This window comes from Salminus brasiliensis, chromosome 2 (genome assembly GCF_030463535.1).
Source record: "Salminus brasiliensis chromosome 2, fSalBra1.hap2, whole genome shotgun sequence".
In the NCBI taxonomy this organism is placed as follows: domain Eukaryota; kingdom Metazoa; phylum Chordata; class Actinopteri; order Characiformes; family Bryconidae; genus Salminus; species Salminus brasiliensis.
Genome location: NC_132879.1, coordinates 13,710,012 through 13,732,118, shown reverse-complemented (window position 1 = coordinate 13,732,118; position 22,107 = coordinate 13,710,012). Strand labels below are relative to the sequence as shown.

At 39.3% G+C, this 22,107-nt stretch overlaps 1 protein-coding gene across 1 annotated transcript in view; it reads right to left on the bottom strand.

The window, feature by feature from the left end:
• The window catches only part of slc34a1a (solute carrier family 34 member 1a), a 20,169-nt gene extending 3,308 nt beyond the window's left edge, over positions 1-16,861 (bottom strand). The window contains 10 exon segments of the mRNA XM_072673570.1: positions 1,749-1,865; positions 2,610-2,777; positions 3,976-4,054; positions 7,122-7,217; positions 8,321-8,516; positions 9,890-10,001; positions 12,525-12,668; positions 13,071-13,208; positions 15,000-15,167; positions 16,801-16,861. Coding sequence (XP_072529671.1) covers positions 1,749-1,865; positions 2,610-2,777; positions 3,976-4,054; positions 7,122-7,217; positions 8,321-8,516; positions 9,890-10,001; positions 12,525-12,668; positions 13,071-13,208; positions 15,000-15,167; positions 16,801-16,861 — 1,279 coding nt within the window.
• Between the last annotated feature and the right edge of the window lie 5,246 nt (positions 16,862-22,107).

The following is a 22,107-nucleotide window of genomic DNA, read 5'->3' as shown; positions in this document are numbered from 1 at the left end:
TCTATCACTTTAAGTAAGTCTGAGTTAAAGCAAGGGTAGTTGAGCAAAGGATAGTTGGAATGTTACATAATAGTTCTGTAGTGGTTTGATATAGTGGTATGGTGAGACTGTTGGAGAATGCTTAGTTGCTTTCCTTAAAATGAGGGGGAAAAAGTTTGTGAAAAGTCTTGCGTTAATTAGTTTGCTCATTATTTTTATTTCTTCATTTTCAAATTTAGCTGGAGCAAAACACTTATTATCAAGAAGACCCCGAAGAAGCATTTTAATTAATTCACTTTCACTCATCATTGTTACACCTCTTTCAGATTAGCAACTTTATTAAAGATATTCCTTTTTAAGGCAAATTCATTTTAGTGCTTCATGCAGTCGTGCTTGGCCTGGTGCCAGTCATGTTGTTCCCTTAATGATTTCAATCGAAGCTGCAAGACGGAGGTCGGCGGGTTTGAGTCTTCTTGGCAGAGCAGATGCTCTTGTTAACAATTAAAACCTCAGAGTCCAATAACACTCTGTACAGATTTAATAAATAATGATCGCCGTGGTAAACTCCAGCTCGAAGACACAGTGGCCAATCTGACTGACTTCAAAGTTAATAAGAGGCATCATTACACAGCAGTCAGCAAGTCAAGGCAGAGAGTAATATAATAATTGAGTCACATAATGAGAGAGTGAATGATAATTCGGCCTGATTTCCCACTACACAGGTCTTCACAAGTCAATATTTAACATCCACTGGCATGCAGGCTTCTGAGGCCTTCTCCATCACTGTTCCTTGAACTTTGCTCGCTTTCATTGGGAAACACCAAAGCTTAAAATGTAACTGAGCGTGTTGAAGGAATGAGTTCAATAATGTATGCCTTCCAAACACCTTCATCATCAAAAATTCACTCTTTACTGTTGACTTAGACTGACGCTTTCTCTGAATTCTGGTCTTTGGACTTGGCACACAATAAACATTCTCAGTAAAAGTATTTTTTTTTCTTTTTTCTCCACATTAGGTATATCTCAACTAATGGCCTGCACCACATAATTATATTCCTAAGCCATTTTTCTGTTTATGCCCCCCTCCAAATTAGACATACAAAGAAACTGTGCTGACATTCATAATGTTGTTGTGTAGCCAGAGCTTTATTTTAATTAAAGCTAGCATTTCCTGTGGCTATGTTACGGATTTACTGAAGCAGGGCACACTGCTGACTTCAGTGTCTGAAGTATGTGGTACTGTGCAAATATCATTATGTACTTAGTCATTGGCCACTTTATTAGAAACACCTGCTTTTGTACGTCCACTTACTGGGCAGTTGATTAGAAACACCTACCTTCTGTTTCCGTTGACTGGCCAGTTTGTTAGAAATGGCTACCTTCTAATACCACTGACTGGCTGCTTTATTAGAAATACAGACCTTGTATGTCCACTTACAGATTACTTTATCAATAACACCTACCCTCTACTTCCACCTATCTTGTACCTCTATTGTACTTCAGCTTTCCCTCCATACCATTCATCCTTGGTCAGTTTCTGTCCACAGAACCTCTGCTGGACTAAAACTATTGGAGTGGTAGTCCGTTCTCAGCATAGCAGTAACAATGACATGGTGGTGTTCATGGCCAAGAGCAGCTCTTTGGTCAAAAACTGACCACTGATGCAGAGCTAAAGAATCAGAAGAAAGGCTAACACAGTGTATCAACAAGACCTACAGTTTCTAACTGTAGACCAGCATGATAGAGCAAAAAAATAGTCTTGGACTCACCAATGAGTGGCGTCATGGCAGAGGTGAAGACGGAACTGCTCTGGACTAAGAAAGTCATTCCTGCTCCGACGAACATGGCCAGATATCCTGCCAGCCAGCCAAATGGGTAGGGGAAATCTACACAGAGGAAACACACATACACAGTGCATAACATATGAAAAGGTGCATATGTAAAACATGTCCATGTAGAAACAGAAGAAATTGGTTTGGATGATCAGGAACCCAAGAATCATCAGGCATAGGCCTGCCATTGCCTGGAAGCTGCTGAAACATCAGTGTCACGCTCTACGCTCACAAGTTTTTCATTGCAATTATCTGAAAGGCCTGCCCCACAATCAACACATTCAATTTCTGTCAGAAAGTTTTACTGTCAGATGAGATCAAAGATGTTTGAGCACAATGAAAATATGTATGTTTGAAGGTGTAACTGTGAGACGTTCAATCCAGAGAACACTGTACCAACTGTTAAGCATGGTGGTGGTAGCATCATGCACTGAGGCTGTTTTGCGGCCAGTAATGCTGGTACATTGCAGATTGTGGGTGGAATAATAAACAAAGAGGACTTCCTCAAATCAATTATTGAGCTCAAACTGTCAGCTAGATAGTTAAAACTTCATCATAATTTGTCAATTACCTTAAACACACATCACAAGTGGTTGTGGAAAAGATAAAGCTGGCTAACTAGGGGACAGAAAGAGTGCCAACATGATGCATTTTTAATAGAAGACATTTTAACAAGACATTTTTTTTTTTTTGGGGGGGGGAGGGTCTGAAATCAACATAAGGTCATTACACATACAGGGTCAAAAATATGCAGATTAATTCATTTGTTATTTCTAATCAGATCCCAAAGACTGTTACCTGTGTTGATGATGACTTGAATAACTTTCGCCACTTGTCCTTTGAGGACTGAGTTGAGGACTTTGACAATGAGGATCAGACAGGAGCACAGCACCAACAGAGACACAGCCAGCAGAATCAAACCCACAGTCAGGTCTGACATGTGTGTGTTCGCAAACAGATGCCAGCCTGGGAGAACAGAACACAACCTTTATGTCCAGCTGCACTGACTTCCATTGAAAATTAAGAATGTTTTTGGAGCTCCAAGTGGTACAGTAGTCTAAGGTGCTACCGCTATGGGGGTCACAATTTTGGAGTTACCATGTTTGTGTGTGTGTGTGTGTGTGTGTACCATGTGTGACAGTAATTAAATATATATCTTTTCATGGACCAATTTAATCCATGGATGTCTCACATCAGTTAGTGATCACTGGTAAAGAATATAGAACAATGTGAAGTGAAAGGACCATTTGGAAGCCTAAATGGTTCTTTGTCTGGTTAAATAGATGTTTAGACTGGTAGAAAGGCTTTTGTAGATGGTTCTATATGGCACTGAAAGGTTCACTATCAAGTCAAAGAACCCTTTTTAAGTGCTTTATGGAATCAGTTATACTTAAAGTGTAGGCAGCTCAGCAATGGAGCCAGTGGAAATGTATGGCTTACACTGTAGTTTCTTTTAGCTCAAAACAATGAATTCTTTTCTTTGAATTGGAGCATTAGAATATTTGTTTTTTATTTGACCTTAATCTTGTTGTTTTGATACTTTTGTCAAAATAACAACTTTAGACATTCAAGATTTGGACTGATTTTGTCAAAATGATAGCACAAACACCCTTCTCCTCCTCCACTTCCAGTCATCAGACATCCAACGTAACATCAAGCCATTTCCGCTGCCTACCTATAATAACTTCCCAACCATTTTAATGATCCTGGGAGGTTTAGGTTCTTAAATCAAACTGAAAATTAAAAAATTAGGACACATTCCACCATGTTAATGAGGACCTTTTCAAGTAGGAACCAACAGCACGCAGTACACCAAAACCCCGGTTAATAAAGCACCTGTTAGCAAATGCACATCTGTCGTTATTGCATTATATGAGGGCTCGCAATGAAAAAAGAATGAAAGAAAGGTGAATGAAAGTTAATGGTAAATACTCAATGTTAGTTTGAAAGACATGCAAGGTTGCCATCATACTGAGTCTTCCTGTGCAGTGTTTATTTATTAAGAGCTTGTTTAAAAATGCATGGAACAAAAAAGATGAACATAATAAAACTGAACTGAATGCATGAGCAGGCCATTACCATGTAAATGTAGACTGATTACATTCCAGGAAACCTGACTATTACCGTATAGCATGCTCATTCAACTCCTATAGATCGTACGTACATCTCTCTGCACTGGTTTGGTCAGCTTCCTTCCAGCAATCAAACCCAGAGGAGCAATTCTGAGAAGCATTCACAGGCGGCTACAAAAAGACAGAGAGAGGGGAGAGAGAGAGAGAGAGAGAGAGAGAGAGAGAGAGAGAGAGAGAGAGAGAGAGAGAGAGCATTAGCATAAATATAAAACACTATTACTGTTATTTCCATCTGAATGACACTTTTACAGCAAAAAAAAAAACACATGCACAAAAAAACCTTGTATGAAACTTATGAAATAGCCATTGCAAAAAATGCATCGTTATCTCCTCCAGAAAAGTAACCAGTTAAATTAAACCTCAAACAGAGTTCAAAGAGTTCATTTTAGGAAAGAAATCAGCTCTCTAACTCTGTAGGAGTTTATTGAATGCTGGGGATTTCATTGGGCAAAGTTATCTTCTGTGAGTACACCTTCATTTTACTTGGTAATACGTCTTAAATCTATTCTTCTCCCAAAGTTGGACATGTCTAACTTTTCTCTATGTAGCCCTCCACTGTTGCATTATAAGGACTGTACACATAAGCCCCTACAGATCTACAGAAGTTCAAATTGTTAACAAACTGTCTTGTGAAATTGTTGAAAGGGTTAGGGTTAAGTTTAGGACCAGGAAAATTGTTACATTTAGGTTTTAGGTTGAGGTTAAAGTTAGTGGTGGCGTTAGGACAAGGTTTAAGGTTATGGGAAATTAAAGTGAAAATAAAAAGGCCTTGGGAACCGAAATCTGAGGGTTTTTTTCCAAATTAAATCTATCTGGCTCCTCAAGGCCCCCAGTGTTGAGCATTTCCCCACTGTGGGACTAATAAAGGATTATCTTATCTTATCTTAAATGTACAAAGTATGTCTTCCGAATATCTTCCCAAAGTTCAACAAAGGTCTGCTGGACTTCACCAGTATTTCTCTCCTCTCTATGTAGAATGAGTGGGCCCTGAAGACAAGCGTCCAGACTTTTTTCTGTCCTGGCACCAAAGTGGTGAAACGAGCTTCCCCTGGGTGTCCGAACGGCAGAGTCGCTCACTGTCTTCAAGCGCAGACTGAAGACCCACCTCTTCAGGGAATACTTGGGCGAATAACAGAGTAATCACCTTACTGACTTGTGTTTAGTAGTGTCTAAACTTAGAGGCATCGTTGAATTCTAGTCTATTCAAACTAGCTGAAGTTATTTTTAAGTAAATAGCAAAGCACTTTTGTAAGTCGCTCTGGATAAGAGCATCTGATAAATGCCTTAAATGTAAATGTAAATGGTCCTAAAAGTGGTTAGGCTTACGTCAGCATAACCCTGACCAATAACAAGGCTTACGTGGCTCCGCCCTCTCTTTGAGTCTGAGCAACCTGGAGAGCTTAAAGCTAAAGCTAAACTGCCATCTCTTCACTTCACTGCAGAACTTATTCAATTGATTTTTCTACACTTGGTCACAGTTTATAATCCACACTGTGTGGAATGTAATGAATGCCCGTCACATTTTTCTTCAATACGGCTTCACTAAAATATGCCCAGAATTGTTAGCTAGAACATGAAGAGCACTGCAGTGTCAAAGCATTCTTATACTATAGCTCAGAAAGAGGCTGTGTGTGGAGCTGAAGGGCTCAGCTGTCTTTTAACAGTCAGAGAGAAAGTCAATGTTCCACTAACACACTTCAGCCAGGGAATAGAAGCACGGGGTAGGTGTGATCAGTGAGTGGAAGTACACCTACCCATTTTGCTCACTGGCTACTTTTTTAGTAACAGCTTCCTTGCGCCTCTACTCACTGGCCACTTTATTAGAAACACAAGAAAGCTGTTTCTAATAAAGTAGTCAGTTAGCAAAAGCACAAGTGTTTCTAATAAATTGTCCAGTGAGTGACTGTATAAAGGAGGGGTTTCTAATAAAGTGGACAGTAAGTGGACATATTGAATTGGCATTTCCAATAAAGTAATTTTTTGTACATGTATTATATATTTATATATTTCTACTCCTTTGTAAGTAGTAGATGACAAGCATTATTGTAACTTGTACAGCTTCACCTTGCGAGAGTTTCTTCTGTGAGAAGTACACCCCTAGTGCTCTCAGAAAACCTGCCGGCATGTTAAACTCAAGAACAATGAATGTCGTCTATAAACCATGCCGCTCCTTGTCATTTCTCCTTTTACACATGTCCAGATTGGGGCTGTGTGTCCTGGACATTGTTTTGTAGTCCCTACTCAAACACACTTGACTTGAGCACCTGGTTGGATGGTTCTGTAAAAGCATGTTTGTAATAGAGATGTGTGAGTGTGAAGAACCTTTAACATGTAAAGGTAGTTCATCATGGTCATGGTAGGTCATCATGATTGGACCCACTATTATTAATATGGTCTATGGTAGATGCCATGCGGGTGCTTAAGATCTCATTCACTTGTATTCAGCAAAAATACTATTGGAGCTGGGTTAGTTTTACCAGAGGTGGTAATTTAGTGCAATTAGTTTTTGGAACAGTTTTGTTTTTCTTCCACAAATAAGAGTGACAACATAGTGCACAGTATGTCTATTAGCAGGTTAGTAATTGGTTTCCTGTTTATTCCTATCTGTCTATTCCCATCTGCAGGTTTGGAGTTCTCCTATCACATAGACTCCTGACCATGAAGGAACTATAGCCTTGATGGGATGCCTTGAACTTCTGATCTGCTGTTTCTGCAGTTAGACAGCAGGGCCACTCTAGAGTGAAATCATGTACTTATCTGTGCCCAAAGGAAAGGAAAGTTCTATGAAGTGGCACAATAGTCTGACTGACTGAGGGTAAAGGGCCTTGCTCAAGGGCCCAACAGTGGCAGCTTGCCAAGCCGGAATATCGAACCCAGAACTCTGTCATCAATAGCCCTGCTGAGCCAGCACTGTCCATCTTAAGGAGCTTAGGGAACTACACTCAGTACTCGCATCTTACAAATCTACACTAAATACTCACATCTCAGTCTCAGTCTCTGTCTTAACCCTAACACTGATTCTAGTCCACATCCTAACCCTGACTATATAGTTTGTTATTCATTTATGCATTTAGTTATGTCTAACCTTGTAAAACATAAATCTAACTGCTGTTTTGAGAGGAAACGGTGGAGTTAATGAGTAAATGAACAGTGAATGGAGTGAATAGTGCATCCGTACCATGAGGCCACTGCTTCCGCACCACACTTTCACCAGGCTGCGGTTTCTCATGCGCTCGTCCCCCAAAGCGATGCCCGTTATCACGGATTTATCCAGCTAGAGAGGACAGATGTCAGAAAGAGTTTCCATCATATTCAAAGCAGACACTGAATACCTCAAGTGATGCAATAAGTGCTAATGTGGATTAACACACAGGGGCTTTCAGTCTTTATATAATGTGATAACGACAATGTGAGGCTGATAATGAGCCGGTGTTGTCTCTGAATCACCAGCACTGCAATCAAACTGTAATCAGACAAGTGATCATACACACACACACACACACACTCACTCACTCAGCAGCCGAACCTGTCCTTTACAGTGTGTACGCATTTATTGATGTATAAAAATTGTTCATAAGCAAAACCAATCTTATTAGATTAACTTTAGGTCTTGTTAGGTTAAATTTCATTAAATGAGTAACTTCTTTAATATAAAAAATATATTTTTTATATTGCTGTAAAGCAATAGTTTTGAAGAAGCCCATTTCTGCTCTAGCAACAACAGTATGTAAGTACTATATGTAATAATAATAATAATAGAATGTCCCATAGAAACATTATACTAATACTGAGTATGTCCTCCCTTTGTTCTCAAAACAGTATCAATTCTTTATGGCATCAGTTTAACAAGATGTTGGAAGCATTCCCTTGAGATCCTGCTCCATGTTTATCATGACTGAGTCATACAGTTCCTGCAGATTTTTTTTGCTGTAAATCTCTTGTTCTACCACATCTACCAAGAGAACATTGGTGTCAAGAAAACATTCCTCTCACAATTACACCACCTCCACCAGCCTAAAGTGTTGGCACAAGGCAGGTTGGGTCTGTTAACTGATGCTGTTGGTGCCAGATTCTGACTCCACAGAATATCATCTGTGAAATTCAGCAGACATCAAGATTTATCAGACCAGGCTACATTTTTTTTACATTTTTTTGATGAGCCTGAGCCCAGGGCAGCCTATCCTGAGTAAACTCTGAGCAGGCATCCCATTCTGAGTAAACTCTAGAGACTGAAAATCCAAGGAGATCAGCAGGTCTAGAAGTACCCAAACCAGCCGGTCTGGCACCAACAATCTTGCCACACTCAAAAGCATAAAAAAGGAAAACATACAAACACACATATGTGTTAGCCCTTACCCACATACCCTCTCCACTCACCTGTATGATGAGTTTAGTGACAGGCTCAGTAATGACCTTCAGAAGCTCTGGTGCCTCCTCTCCGCTCTGCAATTGAAAGCTGTTGACCACAGTTCGGGCCAGAAAGCTGAGCAGTCCAGTGGCCACCTCCAATGGCAACAGCACCAGCACCGACAGCCAGTTAAAGCAGTCATGAATGGTAGCTCCAGCAAACGCCCTGTCGATACACAGCAAGAGACAAATCAATCAAGCAAGTGTAATCAAGCAACACTGCTAACAATAATACTATTGACTGTTGTCTATGCTAACAATAAGTGCTGTGAAAAAAATAGACTAAATTATCACATACTCACTTCAAACCATTTTTCGTTGTTTAGTGATCTCTATTTTATGTGTTTTTGTCTTACTACTCTACATAAATGCACCAAGAGACCTTGGGCAAGATTCCTAACACTACATTCTCCTACCTGTGTTACATAAATGTTGATAAGTCACTCTGGATAAAAGCTTCAGCCAAATTTAAATGTAAATCAATTTCTAAGGTTTCATGTTTGAGAGAGCATTAAAAAGACATTGTGTCCTTTTTTATATATTTTTTATAATAACACTAGGAGGGTAAGAACATAAAACGTGTCCTCCAATACATACAAAGCCAGCCACTGGCTTTTTATTTTATTTGCTGCCGATGCGGCATCACTGGGCAGCCAACATGCTGCCTTTCGGAGGAAAGTGCCAGGTCCCCAGACCCACTGCACAGGCATCTGTTAGCTCGTACAGTGGAGCTGGGGACCCCACGCCTTCCTTTCTTGCTTAAAAGGGATGGGGAGAGAGTGCCATCCACCCACCCAGAGAGAGCACAAGGCAAATTGTGCTCTCTTGAACTCTGGTTGCTGATGGCAAAGTGGCATGGCTTCAGCTTCGAACTCACAAACTCTGGGCCTTAGTGGTAGCACATTAGACCACTGAGCCTAAGTCATTGTGTTCTAAAACAGCTGAAACTTTTCTCTTGTGTTGGATTTTTTTTTTTGTAATAAGTGTGTAATTTGTTTTGTAACCATTAGTTCATACTAGCTAGATAACACACTTACACAGTTAGAAGAACTTTCAGATTCACATTTTGTCAAAATACAGGGTTTTGCATGACAGCAAAGATTTGTATATCCAATCTGTTAATACTGTTAATACTAAATACTTGCATGTTTTCATCATATTCGCCCTCTACCATCTTGAGAACAGCTGGCATACAGCCTGATGTCCAGGAATATACAGTATCTTAGGAGAAGTCATAGGAAAGATGCTGGTGCATTATAGGAGATAGTAGTATCTATGATAAATTTGAATGGTTAGGTAGCTTAGCTCAACAATTAAAAAGCACCCTTGGTGATGAGGGGTACAGTCAGGGACAGATGATGATTGAGCCATATTCATAATTACATACTTTTAATACCACACATGCTTCCTTTTTCACAGTTACAGTCAGCTGGTGATGATTATGATGAAAGTGGTGGTGGTTTTGGTGATGATGCTGGTGGATAAAAACTTATGCTTGATGGTGTTGTGTGGAGATAAGAGACATATCAATCTCATTACCGTTTAAATTCACTCCTCTCTCCGGCCTGCATCAGAGCGACAATGGTGTTGGTGACAGATGTGCCAATGTTTGAGCCCATGATTATAGGGACAGCAGACTTCACCTCCAACACTAAAACATACACACACACACACACACACACACATAAATGAATCTATTCATGAACTGACTGCATTTACCCAACTGAAAAATGATCATAATTGAATTGTTCATGATAGAAAGAGTGATGAAAGCCTCTGCACTGAAAAAGAACAGAAAATCTCCAAAATAATTTAAAAACCCATCAGTTCAGGAACCCATCAGTATATTTTTTAGACTAAATCTAATTTCTGTCATTTGCGGCAAGGCGATATTGAATTGGAGACTGATGATTTTCATTCTAGACCATCCCTTCATACCACTGACCTGCAAAACTAATTGGAAGCTGTACAACGGCAAGGACTCTACCTGCCCTCAACTCACAAATGGCAACTTCTGCATTAGAAATTGCCAATAATTATACCCTCCTGTGTGCTGAAATCAATTGCTGATTCAGAGACAGTGTTTGCATTTTAAACCAAAGCAGAGGTGCACGCACTCACAAACACTGTGACACCCATTAGCTTCAGTTCATGGCCTCGGCAAACCAGAGGAAAGAGGAATAAACCTGGATAAGCAAACAATCTGTCTGCCTTTGGCATTTCAGGTTAGAAAAATGTATGTTAAAAAGCCCTGGTCAGGGAAAACTCATTTTGCAACTCTAAGTCTGATGTAGGAGACACTGTTAAAGGTGGCATAGAATGCATTTACTGACTATTTTAACTCTCACAGTCAGTATTTTAATGCTCCAGTTATCTGACCACTCTGACTACCTAGTAATTACTATTACTTAACCTATGAACTATCACTAATGACAGTAGAACTACCATTAATACATGATAATGAATGTATTTGATATATAACAGACGTCATAGCAAAATGGCATCAAGATAGACCATAAACTTAAATAAAACTAAGAACTTAGGTTTCTCAAACCACTGTTGTTGTCACGAGTGGATAAGTGGACAAGAAAAATGCAGAATGTAGAATCTCAATAGAATTCAAGCTATTCTAATCAAGCTACTTTCCTTTCACATATAAAACATTTGTTGTTGATCTACATCACTTCCCTGGCAGTACCTGCAAACATGGCTCTGACACTTAACACCGGCATCTCCTTTTAAAATGTAACTTTCCGTCAAGCATGACTAGCGCACATTTAATTTTACAAGCTACTTGTGATAGATTTCCAGCCCCTCCTGTCCTCCAACCAATTTGTGGAATTTTAGGTAAATATGCCATCTGCTCTGAGGGACGAGCTCATCAGAGAAGTGTGCTTGTAAGTAAAGTAATTAAGCTCAAGAGCAAGAACTTCAAGAATCAAACATCCTGAAAATTGGAGCTCTCTGAAAATCTAAATCCAGGGGTAGACATTTCTTTGAGTACATGCTGTACCCCTAAAACAAGTGAAGGACACCCATGATTATGGTTAAAGCCCTTTTCAAAAAAAATGTTTTACTTGGTAAATAATTCATTTGCATATGACTACACAATTATTTAATTACATTTCTCATTAGACCTAATTCTGTATCTAAACCAAACTGTAACTGTGAAAGTAGGAATGCCAAAACATGCCAAATTCATTCAAATGCATTATTGGGGCAAACATAACATGTAACTGAAACTGTAGATGACAATAATATTCAGAGACAGGCTGCTGAACACTGTGTGTGCAATCTACTGGTAACTTTCCTGCTCAGCAAATAACAAGCAGTAAAGTTCAAACTTCTATGACAAGCAAAATGCTCAGTATGTACCAATGATCTCATCACTGTATTTAAAAGAAGCTATTAAAGAAGAAAAAAATATTTTTGGTAAAACAAAGCCTGCTCACAACTGCTGGAAAACATCTTAAAAGTGTCAAATTTTGGAACAGGATTCACTGGACAGATGAAACCGATATTATCCTGAGTACGGGTTCATTATCCATTATCCATTATCATCTGTCAAATATGGTGGAAGCACTGTAATGGCATGGCCATGTATGGCTATGTGGAACTGTGTTACTGGTGTTTAGTGATGATATGGGAGCTGCTTAAATTAGCAGGATTATTTCTGATTTGTATAGAGCTATAAATTCAGCTAAGAGCTTCCTGGCAAAGAAGTGGAATATCTTTAAATAGCAGAGTCTGTCGACTGCCCTAAACCCAATTGAGCATGCTTTTAATTTAATGAAGACAAAACTGAAGGCAGAAAAACCCACAAACAAGCATCAACTGAGAGCAGCTGCAGTAAAGGCCTAGCAACTCATCTCAAGGAAGGAAACTCAACATCTGATGATGCCCATGATTTTTAGCCTTGGATTTGCATACAAGTATTATAAAGGCTTCTTATATTAATCATTTTTAGCTTGTCCAATTATTTTTGAGACTGTGAAGATGATGGGACTGGGTCAAAAATGGCTGTAATTATTAATAGTAGTTGGACCCGTGAGGGTCTACACTCTTACTGTGGCCTCAAGGAATTATTCTTCTTAATAAAGTGAAAATGCTCACTTTACTAGAAGAGGTAATGGAACAGGTTTAAGTGTGACCTCTGATAGGCCGAAATACTCACGTCCAGAGGAGACTAGGCTGACGATGATGGATGTGGATGTGCTGGAACTCTGAACAAGCACAGTGACCAGAATTCCAACTACCAGCCCAGCCACTGGATTTGACAGGATTGCATTGTCCTGGAAGATATCTCCCGCCACCTTACCTACATACATTTATCACATTTAGAGGAGTTACACTGGGAGCGTTATGCTGCTGATGGAAAACTAGAGATGCTACTGGAGATACTGTTCAGTTTAGTGAAAACTAAAGAACAGTTCTCAGTAGGCAACATTATTCCACAAATATTATTGGAAAGGTTGCACAGCACATATTGTAAAAATACAAACATATGGGATTTTGTCCTGGTGCTTATGAATAATCATTTTTTGTACTTGACAAAACAACTGGAAACTGATTTAAGGAGAAACAAGCATGTGTTGTCCTTATTTCTTAGCCAACGTATCAAAAGTAAGAATTTCTTTAAACCTGTGCTAGATTAAAGATTTACTGCCACACACAAGTTGAGTAACTGCTCTCGTTAGGGCAGGTTAAGAGACATACTTACCCCCAGCCAGCTGAAAAGCAGAGCTCAAGGTGTCCAGAGAGCAGACAAAGCAATAGAGAAGGAAGAAGAGGATTGGAATTTTCATCACACTGAGAAAGAGCGTCTTCATTCTTGCCTTTTCTCCACTGAGAGCTGGCACTGGTCAGGAGAAAAGAAAATCACACCACGATGCAGGAGACAAAGCAAAACAGGAGCAGAGGGAAATGTAGCCTGGTTTATACACACTGACCAAACAGCTACAAATGTTTCCCTGTTTCCCAGAATGCATTCAAATGACTCAAACAACCGAAGACAGTTGGTGCACTCTGTAATAGATAATGTGGTTACTTAAACACTAGAGACTCTATTTTGGTATTATATTGCTACATTTTGCAAATATGATGTACCTTTCAATGCTAACCTACAGCATTACAAAAAACGATATTTTAAAAAGAAACAATAAGCATTTTGTTTTATGTAGTTCAACTTTGGTCCTTTAGCTACTTCATGTGGTCTGCTAGGTATGTAAATAAGTTGACCATATTGTGGTACTCAAAAAAGAGGACAATGGGAACCTACAGGTGTGCACCAAGGTTGAGTGGGATGTTGTGGATAGGGGGCTTCAAGTAGGCAGTTAAATATCTCTAAAACCAGGCAGCTCTATTAATAAACATTGATATATAAAACATTTACTCATTTACCAAGACATATGACCAAATCATCTCCTTTAATTTCAACTAAATATATATATATTTTATATGTGTTGTTTGCACTATTTCACTGGAGACTTTTTAGTCTTCCTGATGTGTCTGATAGCCTATAATTGCCTATTAAATTTCTTAACTTAGCTTTTATGGGTTTCTATAGAGAATAGCCCGTTCCTTTACCTACCTTTCAACTAATTGCTCTTTTCCAGATCATTAAATAAAGCCACATATAGAGACCATAGTATAAAACGATGGTCCAGCCTTTATTTGTTTGTTTTTGCACTAATTTATGGTTATTACTTTTGGCTACTTTTTTCTGTGTTTTATGTTTTTATATCACTGCTGTCCAATGAAAAACAAGTATCTCCATTCCTTGACCATCCATTATCTGGATGAATAGACCAATAGCCATTCTCTTAATTACTCAGAATAAACACTTACTTTACAGTGACTTAAGAACAGAGTTGCCTTCTCTTGTAAACTCACATTTTGCAAATACATGTTTTTACTGGACAGAAGGGACATATAATATATTGACCAGCATTTCTTACCCTTTTGTATGGTACTTTTTGGCAAAGTCCTGTTTTTCCAACATGCCTGGTGTGCAGGGTCTCCTGTCTTTAGAATACTGCACTCTTAAGCATCAAGGTGTTACAAAGGGTTCTTTAGCAATGCTACAGAAGAACTACTTTTAGTTATATGAAGAACCATTTTTATAATAGAGATACGTGAGTGTGAGGAGGTGTCAGAATTATTATTTACTCTAATTGCATTTGTAATTTATTTGCATTCCAGTCTCCATCTCTGACTTTTTCTGCTTGCTTCAATATCAAGAAATGCCAAAGAAATTACTTCAATCTTCAAAAATGTTCAAATCTCTAAGTCCTCTTTACTATAGCAAGACCAGACAGAGATCAATCATTTTCAGTCTCCAGTTTGAATTCACTAATTATTACTTGAAAATGTAGTAATAAGTGACCATTTTTTACCACAGTTGAATAAAGGCATTATAATGTCCCCAATACCAATATTTTACCCATGTCTACATTTGTTTCAATGAGCTCCAAATGTAATAATAATTATATTAAATATACATAACATCTTTTTGCTGATGATAACTGCTACTTTCAAGAGTTAATGTTGGCCAACATTACTCTGACCATAAATAATTTACATTTGTTGGACCAGATAAATACACTAATATATCCAAAATCCCACAAAAAACACAACTATGATTTACAACACACTCACACACCTTGTACTTTTGGAAGTCTTCCTCCTTCCCAGGCTTCGTGGGATGTAGAACCAAGCCTGGTAGAGTCTGCATGAGAACAGCTGCAGATGAGGTCTACGGTGGAGCCCATGTCACACGCTTCACACTCAGTGGTGTTGGGGCTGTGGAGTTTCATCCCTAAAAATACAGTGTGTGGGAGGAAAAAGAAGATGCACAAATCAAAAATTAACAATAAAACAATGATTTCATTTCCAGATAGCTAACAGAGGGCTGGTTAACACACACTGCAGCTCAGTAAATGGTTGTCTTTTTTTCCTAAATTCAGTCACCTCTTTGTGAAAGTTTTACTTAGGCATAGGATGATCAGTGTGTGGGTCTGCAACTGTTAAAGTTTCCGTTCTTTAATGCCAAATGCATTTCATTACATAATCGGACAAGCATGTACAATGTAATGTTCCAACACATAAACCAGCTCTACTAACAATCCAACCTAATATAATGCATAAAGAAGCCTAGAATGGATAGCTGTATTTACAACTGTATTTATAACTATTTAAAATAATAGATAGGGCTCATTTAACCCCCAAAAATCCTTTCTTCATTATTATATCATTATATTATTATATCATTATATCATTATATTTGCCCCCGAAAATATACATTGGCCCAATTCACTAGAGAAAGACCTGCTTGCCCTAGTCAAAGCTGTACCTCTTTTTGGGAGAATATGATGTTTTCCCCAGGATTGCCTTCACTGCCATACTCTGCTAGTTGTCATTTGCTGCTAGACGCTAGATCAAAATTCTTGAGCAAGGAAGTTAACACAGAGCACAGAAGCACAGCTGACAGCTATGGGAAAGTGCTGCACATTTCGACTAAAGGCTAAACCCTGGCCAATCTGGTCATCTCATTATCTATCACAATAACAAGGGGAAAGCAACACTCTCTGGCAAGACAAAATGATTGCAATAATGTTAGAGGTCTAAAAACAATGCTAAGCTAGGCTGGGCTGGGCTGGGCTAAGCAATACAGCGAGCCCTCCAAAAAAGAGAAATTAGCATGTTTTATTCTGAGGTAAAATATCAGGGTTGTAAAACACATCTAAGCATTTTTCTCCTCAACCAAGTCACATACTTAATATTTATATTTCACGTGGCCCATGATAATGCAATTGAACCAGTACCTTTAGTTTATGAAGTCTTCAGAAATGTCAAAATAAGAGTAAAAAACCCACATTTGATGTTTCTTTACATTAACATCTGAAGCTTGCAAATGTCCTTAACATAAATGTTACCTTGTATGTAGAGGTTTCACAGTGTCCCCCCAGTGTTTCCCACTGACTGACATCTGTTCTCCTCACTACTAATTCTGAACTGCTCATATTCACAGTCAAATACATGTCTGTGTACATATAGACTTCATAATTATGCTATGTATTTTATCGATTAACACGTTTGTTTCCAAAAAATATATACAGTGATACACAATTGTACTTCTTTTAATGAATACAATTTATAGACATGTATTTTAAGTGTGTTTAGGCCTTCTTTGTTGCCCAAGAACATTTTCACAAAAAGGTGACTTTACAGGAGAAGGTAAATATGATCTTAACTTTGAATGGAAGTCAAGGTAGACCTTTAGAGCATTTCTATTGGTCTACTCATTTAGAATTATTCATACAGTGTACAGAGAAGATACAGAGTTCAAACCAAGAATGGACAAAAATAGAGATTTTTCATTGGACAGCAGCAATATGCAATTTTCCAAAATGTGATTTATGGACTGAAGGTTTGACATTGTAGGTGCTTACCATTGTAGCTGCCCACTCGTCCTGGGTTAGTTGAAATGATTCTGATAGGCCGGGAGGACATGGTGTTTTGCTAGGGACTGCAAAGAGTCAGGAATGTGAACACAGACAGTCAGAATCACTGCTATTGCTACTTTGACTTGCTTACACTTCTGCTTATTTGACTTATAAAAATGCCAAGACATACAGTGCACAGTGCGTCTGCAGTGTTTGTTGAAACTGTAGCCTGCTGCTGTCATTCACGAGGGATCAATTATCCAACACTTAATTTGTCTCTTTCTTCAGCGCTTCCTTCTGACCTTTTGAATAAGTGACAGCTTGCCTAAGATGTTGCAAATGACAAAGGCATTTGCAATCCCAGATGGGCGCCGAAGATGTAAAGTCCTCCTAGCTAATTGCCTCAGCTACCTTCCCTTGCCATTATGTTCATTTCAAGTATATCTTAGGATAAATGCATTTCTCGTATCAAGGTTCTGGAAAACCTCTCTGTGCAGGAAAACTGGCTAATGCATTTTTAAAAGCAGCAGCTCTGACTGATGAAAAAACAACCGATGGTCACACAGCATCAAAACTGCTGGCAGATTGGGGGTTATTATACAGACTGAACGACTGTTCAATATACATCAATCAGCCATAACATTAAAACCACCTGCCTAATACTGCATTGGTCCATTTTGTGCAACCAAAACATCGCTGACTTGTTCAAATATGGACTTCCCAAGTGGTATCTGGCATTGAGATGTTAGCAGCAGATCCTTTAAGTCCTGTAGGTTGTGAAGTAGGGCCTCCATGGATCACATTGTGCCCATGACCCTGTCACCAGTTCACTGGTTGTCCTTCCTTGGAGCACTTTTGGTAGGTACTGACCACAGCATATTGGGAACATCCCACAAGACTTGCCTGATGTCCGACCCAGTCATCTAACCACCATAATTTCCCTTTTGTCAAAGTGGCTCAGATTCTTTTTTTTTTCTGTTTCCAACACATCATCTTTAAAAACTGATTGTTCACGTACTGTCTAATATGTGTATCCCACCCCTTGACAGATGCCATTGTAACAGGATAATCCCTGTTATTCCCTTCCAAACAACCAGTAATTTGAACTCCGCCACCCATTAGCCAGGTCTTGGAAGGTTTCAGTCTGGCACAATCCTCCTGTGTTATTACTGGGAAAATCTTTCTTCTGAATAAGTGTTCGGTATCATACATTGTGAAAACCAACACTGAAAGCTCCATAACGCCTGTTTTGACTTAGTATGCTACACACTGTTACTCTGTTCTCTCAAGGTGACCGGACATGTAATGGAAGTGCACACTGTAACAACTCTAGCATTCTTTCAAACATTGTCTGAGACAGCAAAAACAGTTTGCCATAACTGTGGAAAGAGCTTGTGCAGTGATGCCATTCGTTCTCCGTGTTGAATCTGGCCTGTGCTCTGCTTTGGAATTCAGTGGAGCACTTGCTGTGCATCACCAGACGACATCATGCGTTCATAGCTGCATGCCTGCTGCATTAGCACTCTCAATGTATTCAGCAGAACACACGGCACGGAGGAGGAGGAGGGCCCCTCGAGAAATTACACAAGTCGGAGGAAATTCAGATATAAATATTTAACAGGCTTAATAAACCAGACTTACTGAAGGTTGAAGGTGAAGGTGAAGGTTAAGATAAGCTTCCTTAGTAGCTTAGCAAAGGTGGACAAGCAAAGGTCCCATTCAGCATTGGGCCAAAATTGGACCACAGCAGTGTTTGTTCAGAGTCATAACGTAACCAAGCGCTGACTATGCACTTACAAATGCTACTTTAGCAACCTGAACTTTGCTCTTCTAGCTGATTGAAACTATCCTGTTGAAAAATTCAGTTTAATGGTAAATGTGATTGAAAAACTGAAGAAAACACCCTGGAGAAAGTGTCCCCTATGCTGGTCATTAAGCTGGTTAATCAGTTGAGCTCTTATTTGAGCTTGATGGACTAGCTAGTATACCATCATGACCACCTTGACCAAGCTAGTTATACTGGTGGACCAGTGTGGTCAGGTTAGTTATGCTAATTAACTAGCTTGGTCATACCGGTTGACAAGTTTGGTTGGCCATGCTGGTAGACCAGCTAAGCCATCATACTCAAATTGTGACATTACATATACTAGTTAAGATCTCAGCTTGTGCACCAGCTGAATCAGCTTGACCAGCTTAAATGGGCCATGCTTGACCACACTGTTCTTACTGGTTGACAATCCTGGTCAAATTTGGTCATGTTATTCAACTAGCTTGGCCATAATGATTGACTTTCAGGTTGGTCATGCTGGTAGACCAGCTAAACCATCAAACTTAAATGAAAGCATAACTTTATGCTGGTCAAAAGCCGAGCTAGTCAACCAGCCAGACCAGTTTGAGCTGACCAGTTTGTTCCTTTTTCAGCAGGGTAGGCAGGTAGGAAAAATGACAACACATTTTCTTCCATGATAAAATTAACTCAGTCACACAAGCAAAACAACTATGCCCAATCTGTCTAACAGTAGGGGTGTTCACGCATGTATAAATAAAATAAAAAAGTGCCCATTTGCAGCCTGAGCGAGAAAGCTTTGCACATAGTAATTCAGGAGTGGGCAACAGGGGCCGGGGTCCAGCACAGTTTGTGGATTTTCCTGTTTTAACAGACATATTAAACCTGGTATTTAACAGGTGAGGTGAATACAGGTGTATTTGAGCAGGAACGCTCAAAACTGTGCAAGATTCTCTCCCCCCCTGGACTGGAGTTGCCCAGCCCTGCTCTCATTGTAAGTATTTGGACAAAAGCACCAAATAAAGAGGCGTGTGCTACTCTTTTTTTCTCATTTGGTTGAATACAATGTTTGCCTCTAGTTAGTAAGATTTGTCCAACCTAGCAACAGTTAAAGCTTTGTGGATGTCGCATGGATAAGTCAACTAATAAGCATCTTACCTGAGGGAAAAGCTGATGTTTTATTTGCCTCTTCTTCAGGTGAAAAGTGTTCAGGGATAACACTCCTTACTGCCAAGGGGATTCCAAGTTTATATAGAAACCCCCATCCACGAGAACTGTTTATAATATCATTCCCTCACTCATTAACCCAGATGCCCTCTCAGTGCCCACTCAGCAACTAAATAACTGATGGCCCAAATAGTGTACCAACAAGGTATGAAAATGAAAGCTTGGAATTATTGGACACAATTATAGAAATAATTAAAAATCTAATTAGGTATGGGCAATGGGGTTAATTCCAAGTGTACGTTGTAAAAATCTGACACCTTGTGGTGACATGCTGTCAAAACAATATCTTTAATGTAACAGATGTTTGCCTGACCTAATGAAAAACAGGTCTGTAGTAACTGTGCATGAATTTTGATTGCAGCCTTCAGACTAGCTAGGGTTTACTTATATGTACACATATTATCTACAGAACAAAAGAAAATAGATAAAATACACTTTGTACAGTATTATTAAAAATCGCAATCATGCAGACCTGTATTTTATTTTTCAATGCCTTCTTACTCTTCTGGCAACTGCTTGACCTCCCAAACCAGTGATCCCTAGGGTGAACTTTGGTTTCTGCCAGCTGGCATACATACAGTGTCCCAAACAAGCAAAACAAGGGATTTTCCTTCAGTAAGATAGATGGGAATTTGTATTGGGAACAAATATGTTTGGATTATTTAAGTAACTAGGCTAAAAGAAAAAGCTAATTTAATACCCATTTAATTATTCAGCTCAGCCTGGACCTAGACCAAGTCTTCATTAAAAAAAGTATATTACTCATTTCTGGACTCCAAATGAGTAATTTTAACAGTCATCTGGAGCATCAGTTTATTTTGTTCTTACTCCTGGGGTATTTATTCTAATGAATATGAGCGCTGTGCAGAGTCGGGTGTTGGTTAATGACTGCTAATGAACCTGCAGAGTCAGCATCCACATGGACCGCAGTGGACCTATTAAGCTCTGACAAACTATAACCTAGCTTAGCAAAACACACAGGCATGAGACCACCTTCCATATCTAGACTTCACATCTCACACTGACGGGCTATAATTGGGAGAGATTATGGTTTCACACAGAAAGTCACCTTTTTTCTGGAACTTTCCCAGTAAAGGTTCACAGATACATTTTGCAAGTCAATGGTCAAAAAGCTCCAAGTGGTCCAGCGGTCCAAACGGTCCAGAGGATCACTGGTTTGAATTTGCCTGCCATCAGCAGCCGGAGCCCAGGAGAGCATAATTGGTCTTGCTCTCTAAGCAGAGTAGATGGCTTTCTTTCTCTTCCCACATCACTTTGGGGCAGTGGTGGCTCAGCGGTTAGAGCACCAGGCTATCGATAACAAGGTTGTGGGTTCAATTCCTGGGCTTGGCAAGCTGCCACTGTTGGGCCCTTGAGCAAGGCCCTTTACCCTCTCTGCTTCCCGGGCGCTGGAGTTGGCTGCCCACTAGGCTCTGGGTGTGTGTGTACTCACTGCCCCTAGATCACTAGTGTGTGTGTGTTCACTACCACAGATGGGTTAAATGCGGAGGACACATTTCGCTGTGCAGTGCACACTGTACAGTGACAAAGACGTGCACCTTTACCTTTAGTTGGTTGCCTAGTGACGTTGCATTAGCAGCAGATCAAAAAGAGGCGGTGGTTTGTTACGCATGTGTCGGAGGAGGCATGTGTCAGTCCTCACCCTCCCAGTGTCTGACGCATTACATGTGATAGGAGGAAAATTGGTTTAAAAATGTAACTGAATTGTGGGTTGAATTGTAACATTTCAGATGTATTGAATTTAATGGAACTGTATTAAACTCAACTGAGCCTAAATGAATTACTCACTTTTACTTAAATTGATTTAATGTAATAAGCTTGAAATGAACTGAAACTGAAATCAGGTCAAAACTAAACTGAACTGGCATAGTACTGAATTTGCAGTTTGTTAAACTGATTTCTGTTTAACTGAATTGAACTGAATTCAATTTAACTAAATTGTCTAATAATCTACTGATTAATTGAATAGAATCAAATAAAGCAAATTGACTGTAATCATAAAACAACTGACTTGAGTTTAACTGAATTTAATAAAATGTGTTTAACTTATTTGAATGGAAGGAACTGCAATGAACTGTAATAAACTGATCGGAATTAAATTTAAGTAGGAGCACTATGTCATGGCGTGTGAGGCCAGACCTGAAGGGATGAACACTCGCAGAGATGAAGATCAAAGCAAGACGGTTTATTAACAAAACCAAACACCAAACAAAGGGACAAGAAATGTGAAGTGCAGCAACGTGGGCAAAACCATGAACAAACCCAAAACGTGACAAACA